Source organism: Protopterus annectens, chromosome 4.part1, assembly GCF_019279795.1.
Source record: "Protopterus annectens isolate FY-2018-M chromosome 4.part1, PAN1.0, whole genome shotgun sequence".
In the NCBI taxonomy this organism is placed as follows: domain Eukaryota; kingdom Metazoa; phylum Chordata; order Ceratodontiformes; family Protopteridae; genus Protopterus; species Protopterus annectens.
The window spans coordinates 330,632,767-330,648,557 of record NC_056734.1 but is presented as its reverse complement, the minus strand read 5'-3'; the positions used below and the strand labels follow the sequence as shown (position 1 = coordinate 330,648,557).

Here is a 15,791-nt window from a genome sequence, read left to right as displayed (position 1 = left end):
GTGAAATTAATTATTTGTACTCCTGATGGACTGTACTTCACTCGTCTGTCTTTCCCCTTTCTTTACTTGCACAAATCTGTCTGGGTTTGGAGAGGACATCAGAATTAATTATGGAAGATATGTTTGCATCAGACCGTGATGTACTCTTCAAATCTCAGAATGATTGAAACCCATGACTGACATGAATGCAGCCTCTATTGCTGGCCCCAACCTAGCCTCTGAACTTTTAGCAGTGGGGCTCAAAGGATCTGCAATGAATGAAAATCTGACCTATAAGTGTATTGTGGGGGTGGGGAGCTTAGTAATTCTTTTATTTCCGTGGAAATACTAGTCTCTGTCTGATAAAGTTAGTCTACACAACTCAGTGAGTCAAAAGATTTTAGCTAGAATGTTGGCTGAAAGTCTAACATCTAACCATTAATAGCTGCAAATCTTGGTAAATGCAGACCTGAGAACTATGGCTAAGCCCATCTAATTTGGGGCATAAAGCTTTTTCACACTTACCTTCTCACAGTTTACTGATAATACAAAGTGGTATCTGGTAGTGATTTTGATAGCATATTACACATACTGCATCACGTTACCTGTATGATCTGGCCAATTCTGTACAGTAAGAATAGGTGCTCTCTATTTTATTCTCTCTCCTTTTATTTTCATATTTTCTATCACATATTCTGTGTTTCTGGTTTCTATTTCTTCTATCTTAAAGCTTTCCTATGGGAGTATAGGATTTATCCCACAAAAAAAAAAAAAAAAAAAAAAGCAATTTGCTTTGCCACAATTGTCAAAAGTGTAGCCATTCGAAGGATAGGCACAAGTAAAGTACAACTGGTTCTAACTCTTGAGAACAGAAAATACAACGGGCAGTACTTCACTTACCCCACTTTCTGCTGGACTTGCTACCCAGCCGAGTTCTCCTTGAACAGACCTTGAATCCAGCAATGTCACTATGAAAAATACAAAGAAGGGCAACTTAGTACAGAGATATGATACAATATCATATCTATGTATACATACATGCTTACGTAAACTAAGACTACTTTGCTTTAGCTGCAGAAAAGAATAGCTAACTTCAGAACACATTTCATGGCAAAAAACTACATTCGCATTTCTTTTTTCATGTGCTGATTTTCTTATGAAAACGTGGTTCAAATCCACTGAGCTCAGTTTCACAAAGAGCATAATATTAAGTATCTATATACATACAAATATGTGCGTTTGTGTGTGTATATATATAGATATATATATATATATATGTGTGTGTGTGTGTATATATATATATATATATATATATATATATATATATATATATATGTGTGTATATATATATATGTGTGTGTGTGTGTGTATATATATATATATATATATATATATATATATATATGTGTGTGTGTGTGTGTGTGCGTGTAATTAAAATGTACATTTTTGTGATTATGGGAACCATACCAGTGGAATAACCACCAGTGGAATAACCACCATCTCACAAAAACTCAACAGATTGGACTGGATTAGTGGTTTCACAACAGACAGCAATAAGAGCATTCATGCCACACATATCTGAGATTAAGTTAGAACTGTTTTTTTTCTCTCGGTTTATATATCTAAGTGATTGAAGAGTTAGGAAAAGGTTAAACAATAGTATATAACATAGGTCACATACAACCTTAATTTTCAAAGGAGCATATGTCCCTGTGTGTGATGGCTACCACCCCCTCAACCACAAAATACACAACTCATGAAGTCAAGTCTGAGAGAGTAAGGTTATGCAAACTGCTAAAGGCTTAGCAGTCACATTTAGGGTTGCTACCTTTTTAGAAGCCTAAAGTGGGACATTTTAGAGAAATGTGATCCATTACAAGATAAATCATATACACAATAAATGCAGTCAGTTTCTATTTATTACCACAATAAATGCATACTGTTATATAATTGTACTTATTTTCATTGCTTCAAGTGCAGAATAATAGTTTCTATAGCAATTTGAAGAAAGTTGTGGAATATTTTGTAGCATAAAACCACAGGACTTCTGCCAGTTTTCATGCTTATTTGCAGACACAACTGCCCATGTGTGGACTGTGCAAAGAAAAAGTGGCGCAGGTTCTAATCCTGTTCATAATCACAGTTCTCTTTTAAAAAAAATGTTACTAGATGTCTACAAATTTTGCATCCACAGATGAAAAGGCATCGTGTCCCAGAAGTGTACAACTGCAATTCTCAAAGAAAGCTTATCAGGAGGAAAAGACTTCACGGACTTAGTTTCTTGTAACATGTTAGACCTAAATTACACATATTTATTTAGAGAAAATGAAAATCACGACTACTATTCGGGCAAGTTATTTTGACAGCTCCTTGTATGCGGTCGTAATTTAAAGGTGAAATGCTGGATGTCTTTTATGTTCGTTTTGCTATTTAAACTTCACAGAGCTGTTTCTCCATACAGGATCTCTTCTATATCCAGGGCTGTATAATTTCATTACAGCATCTTAGCTTTGGCAGGTCTATTCATACCCTTTGTATATATGTGTAATGTTTTGTGCTGCCGCCCATTTCACAGACTTTATTATATATAACCAAGCCTGCAGTTAAGGTGCATGTTACAGGTGTTTTATTATACAATGTCAAAACTAGTCACCTGCAATTTTAATTATAGATTTTCCATTTTTTTTGGGGGGGGGGGCACTGACGACCCATTTCTGCACATTGGATATCGACTTTACCTCACTACCACAAATATGCAAATATGACTTTTACTGTTAACTGTAAATTGTAGTTATCTTTTAATAAGCCGTATTCTGGACGCTTGGGTAAAAGAGTTCTTACTGAAAATACCGGTGCCTGACAGCTTGAGTTTAGGTACATAGATAAACGTGTGCTTTTGTTTGCATGTGTTTGAGCGTTGTGCGACTGCTACATGGTTGCATCCACTTCTACAGCAATTCAGAGGGTTCGTCGACACACAAGCCTAATTTTGCAGGGTAAAAGCTGGTGATGTTGCTGTGTGTGTGTGTGTGTGGGGGGGGGGGGGGTCATAGTAATGCAGCTCCGGTAGCCATACCTCTCGACCTCTTAGAACAAAATCATCTGGACAAAGCCAAAATAATGGGAGGGGGCAAATACACAAACTAGAGACATTTTTTTAAATATTGCTGTTATAAATTTAGACATCTTCTAGAATAAAAGGCCTTGTGTTGCCATGCATTTTCTGAAGGATATGAAGTCTGAAACTCAAATACCTGTCATTATTTGGTGAATTCAGTCATCATTGATTTGCCACAAAAGTCCAGAAAAACAGAAATTTTAAGAGGAACAGACAAAAAATATTAGGTAACAATCTGGGCATTCTGCGAAAAGCTGGACAGTTGAGAGGTTCCATGTTTTTAGTGTTGAAGCCTGTCTTCTGATCCACATGCTGAAGACAGTTAAAGGGGCCCACAAAACCCAGTGTAAGCATAGTTCTTAACTAGTCAGGTACAAACCTCAACAAAATCAGGGACAGTCAGAGACACGTTTAAAATATTAGTACTGTTAAACTGAGACATTTTCTGATGTAAAAGAAATCTGTAACTCTAATTACTTTCATTATTACTAACTGTAACTCATTACCTTTCCTCCCAAAGTCACAAGTTTTAGGACGTACTAAGAGGGACATAGCTAAAAATGCAGTCAAATATCTGAGACGCCCCTGAAAATCGGGGACAGTTGAGAGGTTTGTAAAAGTCATGGGTCAGAACATACATTTTTGCACCAAGAAGTAAGAGCTCAACCCCGCAGCTCCAAACACATAAGCACCCACTCTATCAGTGTGCATGTGTATTTTGTGGGTGGTGGTGGGGGGCTTCTTCTGGTACTAAAGTAGCCCCTTGTTCTGAACCCAGAGGTGTGATGCCGAACATTGCCACAGACCCAGGGAATTACAATCCATGCATCTCAGTAAACTAGAGGAATACTGTTTCCCAAAAGATAACAACTAAATTCTCATTTAATGCACGCAGTCCTGGAAAACCAGTCACTGGAGAGAGACTGCAATCTCCCCAGTATCCCGCCAGTTTCTGCATTCTTGTTTTAATAATTCAGATAGATACGTCTGGAACATCAATTATGCCGCTTTCTATTCTGAGAATGACACAACCTGCAAGGTTAATCTGGAGGGGGGTTATCTTAAATAAATAATATAATTAAAATACGCAGTCACACATCATCCCCTAGTTGTTAAGTCACATAATATCAGACTTATCTGGGGAGACGCATGGGGCGTTTTACCAATGTGAATTAATGGATGGTGGATTAGAGCGAGTGCGTGAGAGAAAAAGGTTACAATTGGGGATCAGATTCGAAGGGAAAAATGAAAGAAAGAAAACGTGCTGTGAATTGTAAAGAGCCCAGGCCCCGAGCTTTGGACACGGCTCTTAAGCCAAGATCAGCAACCTCATCGCTTTGGTTCTCCTTTAACATGCAAAACAGTAACTGGCCTCAACTCTTGGGGGGGGGGGGGCAGCTTCTTTATTTATTTAGCAGCTTTCTTTATTTCCCTTAGGTTTAGTATATGTAGTGTTTTGTGCAACTCTAGTGCCCTTAACCATTTTAACTATGTATCTCAGATGGAAATTGTGACTCTTATTTAAGATGCGCCCCTGATCTTGGTCTCCCTTAGGTACTTGGGAAAACCCGTTTTCTTCTCTTAAGCTTAAAAATTACATTCTGGAGTTGCTTTACCTAAAGTCGAAGTTTATAGTCACTACTGGGTTTACGAATACGAGCGATGCAATATTAAGACAATCTACTAAAGATATATCAAAAGTATCACAATTAGAGGAAAAAAATGTTTGCATGCCATTAATGAAGACTGGGTCGCTGGCTAAATGTAGGGTTCGCGTTTATAAAAAGTTTCATCTAGCTCAGGAGACCATAGACTGGCAGCAAATGTTATTTAAGCTAATTTAATTTAAATAACACCACCACAACAGCGACTCTGACGAGCCCTGGCACTGATGTATATACAGTCCTGCAGCAAAGAAAACCCTCAGGTATGCAGTGCACTTCTGATTGCTAAATAAACGCACAAAGCAGCAACCCTTTCAGCACCAATTATGCTTTTAAGGAAAGCACGCACAAGTCGGGAAAATGCCGTTCAAAACCAAAAACATGCTACAGCTATCCACCACAAATATTGTTGCCTTCCAGTAAAATAATATCTAAAATGGGGCAGGACATTTATAATGTATGCCCTGATATCTTCGGAGAGCAGCTCCAAGCACTACACCAGCTTTGCAGGGCTGTCTGGCATTGAGCTCAAAGACTCTGGTGTAAGAGACTGAAAGCAAGAAGCGACAAGTCCCCTTCAGAACTGAACCAAGGTGCGGTGGAGACAGAAGTTGGGAAATCAGTGATGCATGCCTTCAGTCACTGGACGTAGCTAAACTCCATCGGAAGATAATTTCCAGATATTGTAAATATGTCAAACAACTCCATGTATTTTTCCATCTCAAAACCTTTTGTTGATAATTTCATATCCTGGCTGCTTTATATTTGGTTGCCCAGAGCTCATTCATACTAAGAAACTGCGATGAATAAATAGTAACTGGGTAGTAATACAAACACCTAGAAGAAATCCGAAGAACCATCATGACTGCTCGTTTGCCCACCGATTTCTTTAGGACGCTTTCCCCTAAACTTGCAGTAGTTGGTCCTTACCTTCGCTGGCAGGGTAAACCCTGGATCCGGTAACACAAAGACCCAACTTAAGCACTGGCGCGATGAAGATGAGTTCTAATAAAATCCAAGCCATTTCGTTTGCTTATGGTCCACTCCGTAAGTCCAAACTCCTTACTCAGCCCACGTTCGCTCAGTAGCCGAGAGTCTATGTATCCCAATGGAATCAGTGCTACAAGCTAGCAGGCGGCAGGATCAAGTCATTGCCAGCTGGGCGGGACACAGATCAACGTCATGCTATCAATCAAGCTCGGGCCAGTCAAAATAATTATTATCCTAACCACGCCCTCACCCGTCTATCAGCTCGGTAAGGGCTAATCAGTTAACAAGAGTGCGGCCCGTGGGGTCTCTAGGCAATCATTACAATTTGGTCTTTTCAAGTATTTAGGTATTATGACAGCAGTTGTCACTCGAGTTTTCGGGTAGGAATATCAAGGAAATATACAACTGTCCTTGTTTATTATGAATCCTATTATGTACTGAATGTAAGTGGTGCCACCACCGCTTCTGTAAAGGAATGTGTTACTGCAGTGTACTAAGTACAGCATTTTTTGTGGTTAGGTGAAACGGCCTACACCTAATCCCTTGCATATTACTGTCTCTGTACGGAATCTCGTCGTGAAGTACTGCTGTTGTACTTCTGTGCGCCCACTAGCTTTGCAGACTGTAGTAGGAAGCTTGGCGAGATTTCCTGTTAAATAAAGGTCTGTAATGAAATCTAGAGAACTCAGAAATACTTTCATGGACTTCGGTATACTACTCCTAACTCTCAAATGGTATCCTGCTCTGATTTTTTCCTCTGTTGGGGCATTTCTACTCCTATATTTACTGCTTTTAATTTATGTGTGCTTAAACTTGCATGGTTTATTAAATAACCGAATTAAATCTATACAATTATTCTTTATCACCAACAGTGTGGGGTCTAGTAACTTAAGACTATTTCCCCGGGCCGCGGATGTGCTCCTGTTTGTGACCCTCTGCTTTGATTTTTTTTCTTTAAGGTTGGTGTCATTATTTGTAATATTCAGTGGTCACAACAAAACCGCTGCACGTATGCAGTGCGTAATGGCCACTGCGTGTGAGACATCTAATGTGGCGTTTTATTTTTCCTTAGTGTTAGTTCAACTATCTAGTAAATGACTCCCAGTGGGAAAGTATGTAAGAAAAATTTCTTGAAGTATAAACTGAGGGTCGCATGATGTAACTCGTTCAAAACTAGTTAGCTGATCTTTTGGACAAACCTTAACGCCATTTGCTCGTGGCACTTCAAATATATAACTAGCTGGCATACTTCTCAGCTGTCCAGATTTTCGGAGAATGTCCAGATTTTTTACATATATTTTGGTGTGTTCCACATAAAATGTGTGGTTTTCTGACAAATCAATGATGTTTGAAATAAATAGTGAAAGACATCTAAGTTCTAGACTTAATATCCTTCAGAAAATACGTGCTAATGTAATGCTAAGAATTGTAAATAAATAAATAATGCAAAAACACGTTGTTCTATCAGCTGTATGAGTTTGTAAGAGCAATTTTTAAAAGCTGTCACAGATTTTGAGCCTTTGCCCCCCCCCCCCCCCCCCCAACCGTTTATTTTTTCCCCAGATTTCTTGCCATCAAAGGCTGAGTAGCTGGTGTCTATCAAGGTGTTAAGAAATAAGCTTAAAAGTCAGAACCTCCGGGATGCGCCACAAAATTATATTTTCACTGCTTACATACTTTTACTTCCCTGAGTAGAGTGTCCGAAATTTAGTTAAATCAAGCCATCCTCTATCTTTACACTTCACAGATCATTATGGCTGCATAGCAAGTTTATCGCTATTATTTTATACTGACAAGTACATAAGGAAAACTTTATCGTAGCACATGTGATATAGGTGAAATCTTTTGGCGAGCATCACACACTAAGGCAATACTGACTTCACACACTTTTAATTATGCCCGGATTTAGAAACTAAGCCCAATGTTGCTGAAATCGTTAAAAAGGAGGCGAAACTTGGCATTCAGATAAACTAAAACATTGAAATAAATTGTATACTTTGCAAACGTACAACTGTTCTGCTTCATTTTACTTGGAATGGAGCACTTGTGACAGCAAACAGAGACAAACTGTACTTTTTATAAATGCTTCCCAGGAAATGCCAGCGCTTGATGCCACTTACATAATATTAAATAACTGGAGAAACAAAAAGCTATTTATATATTGCAATGTCACTTTAACACACCCTGCAGCAAAATAGCTAAGAATATCAAATGACTGTTCTTAGTCTTAACACAAGAAGTGTGGCAGACCCTTACATGGGTTTTATTTATTTATTTGGTTGTTCATTTTTGTTGACCGGGAAAGTTCGACTGAGATGAGGTTATTTTCTGAAGAGGCCCATGGACACAGGCAACAGCTGTCCAGCAAATTTAAAACTAAATCAATATTTCAAGGCAACAATCTATCTATCTATCTATCTATCTATCTATCTATCTATATGTATGTATCTATGTTCTGAAGACAAATCAGTGTACTCTGGATTCTCTGCAGAAGGCATACATCTTTCGCCTTTTACTAAAGATTTCCGTGGAGAAGATATACACACACACGCATATACATATTCTCAGCCTCTTAAACCTTAAGAAATCTGGACAAAGCCTGACACAATATGGGGTGCAAAGGCCCATAAATAAGGACAGATTTTAAATGCACTCATAATCTTAGAAAGTTGCTAGAATAACAGGGAATGTATTAAAATGTATATTCTAAAGAACATGAAGTCTGAAACTCAAAGGTGTGACATTATTTACTAGTTTAATTCCTCAGATCATCCCACTTATTTACCAGAAAAAGCAACAATTTTAGGAGGAACAAGCCGAAAGTTCGAAGCAAAAATCTGGACAGTCTGCGAAAATCTGGCCAGTTGAGAGATGCATTCTATTATCTAATTTCTGTATTTTCTGCAACCGTTTTCTGACGCTTGCATTTTTCCTTCATTTACTTTTGTATTTAATATTTGTATGTTTCAAACACAAACTGCGGCCTGCATTTTCACCAATGTTGCATGTTATAGGGTAAACATGAACGTGGGAGGGCAGCCTGCAGCCAATTACTAAAGAATACAGTGTGTGAAGGAAACACAGCAGGTTGTCTTTAAAATGCATCTACCAACTGCAGATAAATCAAAAGTAAACAGGTTTACAAGAAGTACGGTAGCAATATGTTGCAAACAAATGGAACAGAATTTAAGTAGTTTTCCTGAGTGAAAACCTCTTTTATTTTAATGCAGTTTTCTTTGTAGAAATTTTGAGTTCACTGGATCTGGTAAAAAACTATAATATCTAAGAAAGTTTGCAAGACTTTTAGCATTCTGCCAAGGAAGTAAAAACGCAGCCATTTTGGACACTTATAAAGACAAAAAGAATAACACAGCACTTCTGAATGAAGAATAAACCCACCAGCATTAAACTGGTATTAACAATGCAATAAACGCATTGTTTATATTTAAAAAAAATGAAATGACAGACTTCATATTACTAGATACATCTACTTTAAGTTCTGAATGTTTAGAAATGTGTGTGTGTGTGTGTGTGTGGGGGGGGGGGGTTCACACACAAACACACATATACATATATGTGTAGGGCACTGGAGCGAACAGACAGTGCATCGGAACCCAGCAGATTGATATCTTAACGTCAAAATCACCAATACAGACAGATTCTTTGTATGCTCTGGGGATTACACTGGGGCGGACTAAACGGACGACAGTTGTTTTTGCAGGGGGGCAAGTTCCCCTGCACTCCCTCACACCACCTGCTAATCATACCTCTCAACCTCTAAAAGCAAGAAATCTGAACAAAAATATAAATAATGGGGGACAAAGTGCCAAAAATAGGGACACTTTTTAAATACTGCTCTTACAAACTTAGAACGTTGACAGAATAACATGTTTTGCATTAGGATGAATTTTCTGAAGGGTATGAAGTCTATAACTCAAATGTCTGCCATTAGTTTTTGACTTCAGTTCTCAATGATTTGCCAATAACTTGCCAAAAAAACACAATTTTATGAGAAACAGACCAAAAATATGAGGCAAAAATCTGGACATTCTGCGAACATCTGTACAGTTGAGAGGTATGCATGATGCTAATTATATATATTAATTCTGAAAGTGCACAATTTCCCGGAAAAGGAAATATTACTTGAGATTGTCGATCTCACACACCTGTCAACTACCTGTCTGTGTCAACCAAAAGAAGTCGATCTACTGGGTCTCTGTGCACTGCCCATTTGATCAAATACCTGATACCCAAATCTGTATACCTATAGAGACAGATAGGTATATATCAGGCTAACAATCACCAGGGCCTTTATAAAACTAAAAGTGCAATCCAACTCAGTTGTGTCATGGGTGATTATTAGGAGGGGTATGTTAGTTAGGAAGTTTCTAGATGTTATGGGGGGGGGGTATATTAGTTTGGGCATTACTGCCTGCCTCTGTCTATCAGAAACATGGGAACCAGACCTGGGGTGAATTTCCAATTTCCCATCTGTTGATCAGCGTTAAGGTTAAATAGGGATCTAATGTTGTCAATCTTCATTTGTCCATGACTGATGGATTTGGTTCTAATCAAGCTTAATTCCTACCCACAACACCTCTCTACTAGTTACCTCAGATCTTGTTTGCCGCTTCCAGAGACAGACATGTTCGCCAAAGCTCTTGAGTTGTCAGTTATTTTGTATATCTATATCTATCTATAGGTTCATAGGTTCACAGGTTGGTACTGGGCTATCTGCCCAAAGGCATATATTAGCCCAGCCACGTTGTGCGGTATTCACCACCCCTTTAGTAGTTCCCTAGACCCTTGTACTAGCAGCCAGTACCCTTGGCCCCTATCTAGTAGTGCTGTTGGTGTGATCCCCGATGTGAACTTTCTGTTACCCATCCACTCATCAAGGTTCCTCTTGAAGAGTGATAGTGAGGGGCTCTGTCTTATGTAGGTCGGGACCCTGTTCCATAGTAAGGGAAGTCTCTGCGAAGGGAATCTAACCCTCCAGCATGTTCTATTCATTGTTGTGTTGAGGTTTATATTCCTAGAGCGTGTAGCTCGAGTAGATTTGGTTTTGCTAAGATGGAGCATGTTCAACAATTCTGGGTTGGACATGGCTCTGTACGTTAGACAGAGATCGCCTCTGAGAAAGCGGTATGCAACAGAGAACAGTCTCAACTTTTTCAATCATGCTGCATAGGGCAACTGTTTGTGGCCAGTAATCCTCTTGGGTAGGTACCTTTGTGGTCTCTCCAGCTGCTGGAGATGTCTAGCCAGGTACATTCCAATTGGTGCATTGTACTCAATAATAGGTCTGATGAGGGAAGAGTAGAGGGGCACCATTACATCCTTAGATCTTGATGCAAACCCTTTTGTGATCAGATGGGTCACATAGAAGGATTTTCTAACCACTTTGGCAACATGGTTATCAAAGGAAAGCTGACTATCTACTTGGGTCCCTAGATCCCTTATTTCTTCTTCAGATTTCAGGGGATTACCTCCTATGTTGTAGTTTGCGGTTACTCTGTTTTCCAAAGGGGATTACTATGCATTTTTTTGCATTTAGCTTGAGACCATGGCTTTGACACCATGCATCAGTCTCATTTAGGCCCTTCTTGAGGATCTCCATGTCGGCCGGAGACTCTATTATAGCACCCAGTTTGCAGTCGTCCGCAAACATGGTCAGCCACAGCCCTTCCGTGCTTGCCTGTACTTCTGAGAAGTATATGCCAAACAGGATATATATATATATATAAAACTCTCACAAATGAAGAACAAGAAACCAAACTACTGAAAAGTAGGCGAGGATGAACGCAATGAGAGCCAGCAAACTGAATAAAATAAAAGAAACTTGTATTTATTAGTAAGCGCTTTCGGTGTGGATCAGTGCCTCACCTTCATCAGACTGAAACAAAATGAAGATCAATTAATATTCTTTATATAAAAAAATCTAGCAATCAATGAATTAAAACCTAAATTAGTGAACCCAATTAATTCTTAAAAGAGAAAGCCTTCGTGCACATTCTTCAAGTAATATACTGTTAAGTTACACTGTTTTTAACTTGAAGTCATGTGCAAACATGAACACATTTCCTTTATGCTATTGAATTAATTAAAAATAAAAAGCAGCAATACGTATTAATTCAAAAAATCCCTAATAGTTGCCATAAGTAGAAATGACATCAAGCCTTATAGCTAGTTGACTAAGCTAGCAATAGCAAAGTTAATGATAAAACTAACTATAAGTTAGTAAGTAAATTAAAAATAAATAATATATAGTAAAAATCAATAAGTTGATTATTTTGTATAAATATCTATCACCGATATAGTTACTAATAAATGTATATATATATATATATATATATATATATATATATATATATATATATATATATATACAAACCTAATAATCTAGTAAGATATAAATAAGTAATAATAATTAATAATTATTAATTAATAATTATTAATAATTATTAATTAATAATGAATAAATACAAATACATCATTGTGCATGCCATTATGTATAAATACTAGATAAAACAGTACTTGTCAAATAATCATCTCCTAAGGGCATGCACTTTCAAAACACATTTAATGGATAGATTTTCATTCAGCCCTGGTGGAATGGACGCCCCTGTTTTGATTTTCCAAATAAGCTCATCAATTTCTAGTAAAATCTGCCAAGGGCCTTCTCTAATATCATTATCTCTATGTTGTAACACTAAAAATTTAAAAATGTGCCCAGGGTATTCTAAAATGTGTTTAGACAAAGTGTTTTTAATGTCCCCCTTGTTAATGGCATAAAAATGTTCATACATGCGCTGTTTGAATTTCCTTTCAGTTTTGCCAATGTAATATGCATTACATTAGCAACATAAGGCTGCATAAACCACACTTTTGCTATCACAATTGAATCTCAAACCAATCATGTATATTTTGTTGTTAATTATACATCTAGTCCCTTCAAATATGTGTTTGCACTGAAGGCAAGTGCCACATTTGAACATACCTTTAACCCTACTGTTTGGGACTCTTGTCTTTTTTTCAAGTAATGCTTTCAAGTTAAGCCCTCTTCTATATGTGATACGTGGTTTCTCACCTAATGTTTTAATCAATGTTAATTCTTCTCTAATGACGTTCCAATTTTTGTTTATAATATCCCTGATAATTACATAATCTAGGGAAAACGTAGATAAGAAGCTGGTCGTGTAAACCCTATTATTCTTGTTATCCAATAAAGAATCCATTGGCATGGGCTGTTGCTGTAACCCGCTAAGTAAAGGCTGAAAATACCCATTTTTTCTTTTATGACAAACTTCTTGCTTCATATTAACAATCAAAGAAGCAGGGTAGCCTCTATGAATAAACATGCCTTGCAGGTTTTCACATTCAGTCTCAAACTCATCATCATCAGACACCATTCGGGCTGCCCTAACCATCTGACCTTTAATAATGGCCTTCTTTTGGTGGTAGGGGTGATTACTTGAAAAATGCAGAAAGGTATTTGAATGTGTAGGTTTCCTATAAATCCTACTGATGTACCTACGTTTACATCTGTCACTCACTAAAAGAATGTCTAGATAATTAATCGAAGTATCATCAATGTTATATGTAAATTCAAGGAAACTTGTCATGGTTGAAATGTTACGAATAAAGGTTGGAATAAGAGTTTTATCTCCTTTCCAAATACAAAACATGTCATCATGGTATCTTGTATACCAGGAGACATGCTGTTGGTAAAGGCTGTTCTGAAATAGTAACTCATTTTCCTAATATGCCATGATGGCATTGGCAAAACTACCCCACATGGTGACCCCATTGCTACACCCGACTTCTGCAAATACAGTTTTCCCTCAAAAACCATGAAATTGTTTGTCAAAACAATTTCCAATAAAGTTTCGATTACATATATGGTGTTCTCCTCTACTTTTTTAGGACCAAAAAGTCCCTGGTCCATTTAAGTCCAGTTTCCTGGGGGATAACTGTGTAGAGGTCTTTGATGTCTATGGTGATGAAGCATGCCTCAAGTTGGTAGTCTAGGCTATTTATGGTTATTAAAAAACCCCAAGAATCTTTACATATCTGGGGCTCACTATCAACCAATGGTTTTAAAATGGAATCTATGTATTTGGCACAACTATGTGTGATAGATCCCCTACCATCTACTATAGGTCTAAATGGGGGGCTATTAAGAGATTTGTGTATTTTAGGAGTACCAAATAAGGCAGGTGTTTTGGGTGCAATCATTGACAAGTATTGAAATAGGAAAAATTAATCCACGACCATAGGGAAGAACCAGCACTGGTTTGTAGACAAAGATAGTTTTAATTACAAAAGTTCTCCAATTACACGAGTCACAGGAAAAAATCACACAAGCGCTTTCGCTCAGGCAGTCCTGAGCTTTATCAAGTGTTACAGACATTTCATGTTGCAATGCCTAATATATATCCTGGTAATTACAAACTTAATTGAAAAAACCTGATATTCAAGTGCTTCAGTGATTTAAAGCTACAAGCTAAAAGTGATTTTCATTATGTCAACTAAAAATAAAATACACATATATAAATATAAAAACCAACTTTGAAACACAGGACTTCACAAGTGTCAGAGTTTAAAAATTAAAAGTTTGAGCTTAAAAATCATTGACATCTGTATTGTGTGTATTGGATAACTTACAATCTTGTTTATGTTCTTGAAAGGCAATGTGTTGTTAAATTCAATTAATGTTAAATATTATTTGATGAACATTAATGTTAAATTTAATATTAGAAATAGTTTTAAATTAAAACTTTAAAGTAATAAATGCTCATTGATTTTATATGATATGTGGATGTATTTTTTGTGTTGGAGAGTCCCAAGTCCAAAACTATAGCCTAGCTCTTCTTAGCTTCAAGACTGGTTTGATACTAATCATCCCGTTTAGGCCAGGCGGTTTCCCTGCATTCAGCCTCAACTGCCATAGTAATTCACGGTAGCCTAGGGTAGATTCCCAGTCACCACCTCTTGCATCAGGTTCTACTTGTTCAAGGACCAGGAACTGAATTTTGGGGTCTGGGCAAGAGAGGGAATGTTTGTAGAAGGCATTCGTCTCCTTCTTCTTGGTCATGTCATAAAGATGTTCGTAGATTCGTTTTCTTAGTTCCCTCTCTGTTTTGCCCACGTAGAAACTTTGACAGTTAGTACATAGCCCCAAATAGACCACCCCTCTGGTGCCACACGTGTAAAAACCTGTTGGATGTACTTTATAGTTTCTTGATGGAAGGTAGGGGGCTATTTCTTTTGATATGGCGTGGCATTGGGCACAAGCACCACATTTAAATGTGCCCAACCTTGGTTGTCTGACTCTCTTCTTGGTTCCTTGATTTCTTTCAAATATTTCTTTTAAGTTGGCTCCTCTTTTGCGAACAAAGCTATGACCAATGGTTTTAAAATGGAATCTATGTATCTGGCACAACTATGTGTGATAGATCCCCTACCATCTACTATAGGTCTAAATGGGGGGCTATTAAGAGATTTGTGTATTTTAGGAGTACCAAATAAGGCAGGTGTTTTGGGTGCAATCATTGACAAGTATTGAAATAGGTCCTTGTCTATAGACCCCTCTAAAAACAAGTCATCCAATATTGACCTAATTTTTCTATATGCCTGATTGACTTCATTAAGGGACACTCTTTCATAAACGTTTGTGTTAAGATGTTTATGTATTGCTTCAACGTAAATGAAATTATCCATAAACACAAGCCCTCCTCCCTTATCGGGATTCATGACCCTGATGTTACAGTCATTAAGTAGATGGAGAAAATCCTGTTCAGAAGCACTGAGGATGTTTTTAGTTGTTAATGAATGTTGTTTTTTCTCAGAACTAGCCCTTAGATCCATTTCGCAAATCTTTTCAAAAAGGCATCATCTAGGGTGAAGGGGGGGACTGAACAAACTAGGAACCCTGGTGGAACTGGTCTCAGTTGAACTCGCCCCCATGAGCAAGTTAAGATTTAGTTTGCGAACGAACAGTTTCAAATCAATGATTGTTTTGGCTAAATCCATCCTTT

The 15,791-nt window shown here is 37.6% G+C and overlaps 1 protein-coding gene and 1 non-coding gene across 2 annotated transcripts in view; one reads left to right on the top strand and one right to left on the bottom strand.

Annotated features, from left to right (window-relative positions):
- The window catches only part of EPHA4 (EPH receptor A4), a 366,195-nt gene extending 360,313 nt beyond the window's left edge, over positions 1 to 5,882 (bottom strand). The window contains exons 1-2 of the mRNA XM_044070168.1: positions 5,692 to 5,882; positions 880 to 947 (exon numbers count right to left, since the gene is read on the bottom strand). Coding sequence (XP_043926103.1) covers positions 880 to 947; positions 5,692 to 5,785 — 162 coding nt within the window. The 5' untranslated portion in view covers positions 5,786 to 5,882. The remainder of the gene's footprint in view (positions 1 to 879; positions 948 to 5,691) is intronic.
- A 2,342-nt stretch (positions 5,883 to 8,224) lies between these two features.
- On the top strand, positions 8,225 to 8,339 carry LOC122801442. Its single transcript, XR_006364720.1, has one exon. It is a non-coding gene; the product is annotated as a U5 spliceosomal RNA (small nuclear RNA).
- The last annotated feature ends 7,452 nt before the right edge of the window (positions 8,340 to 15,791 follow it).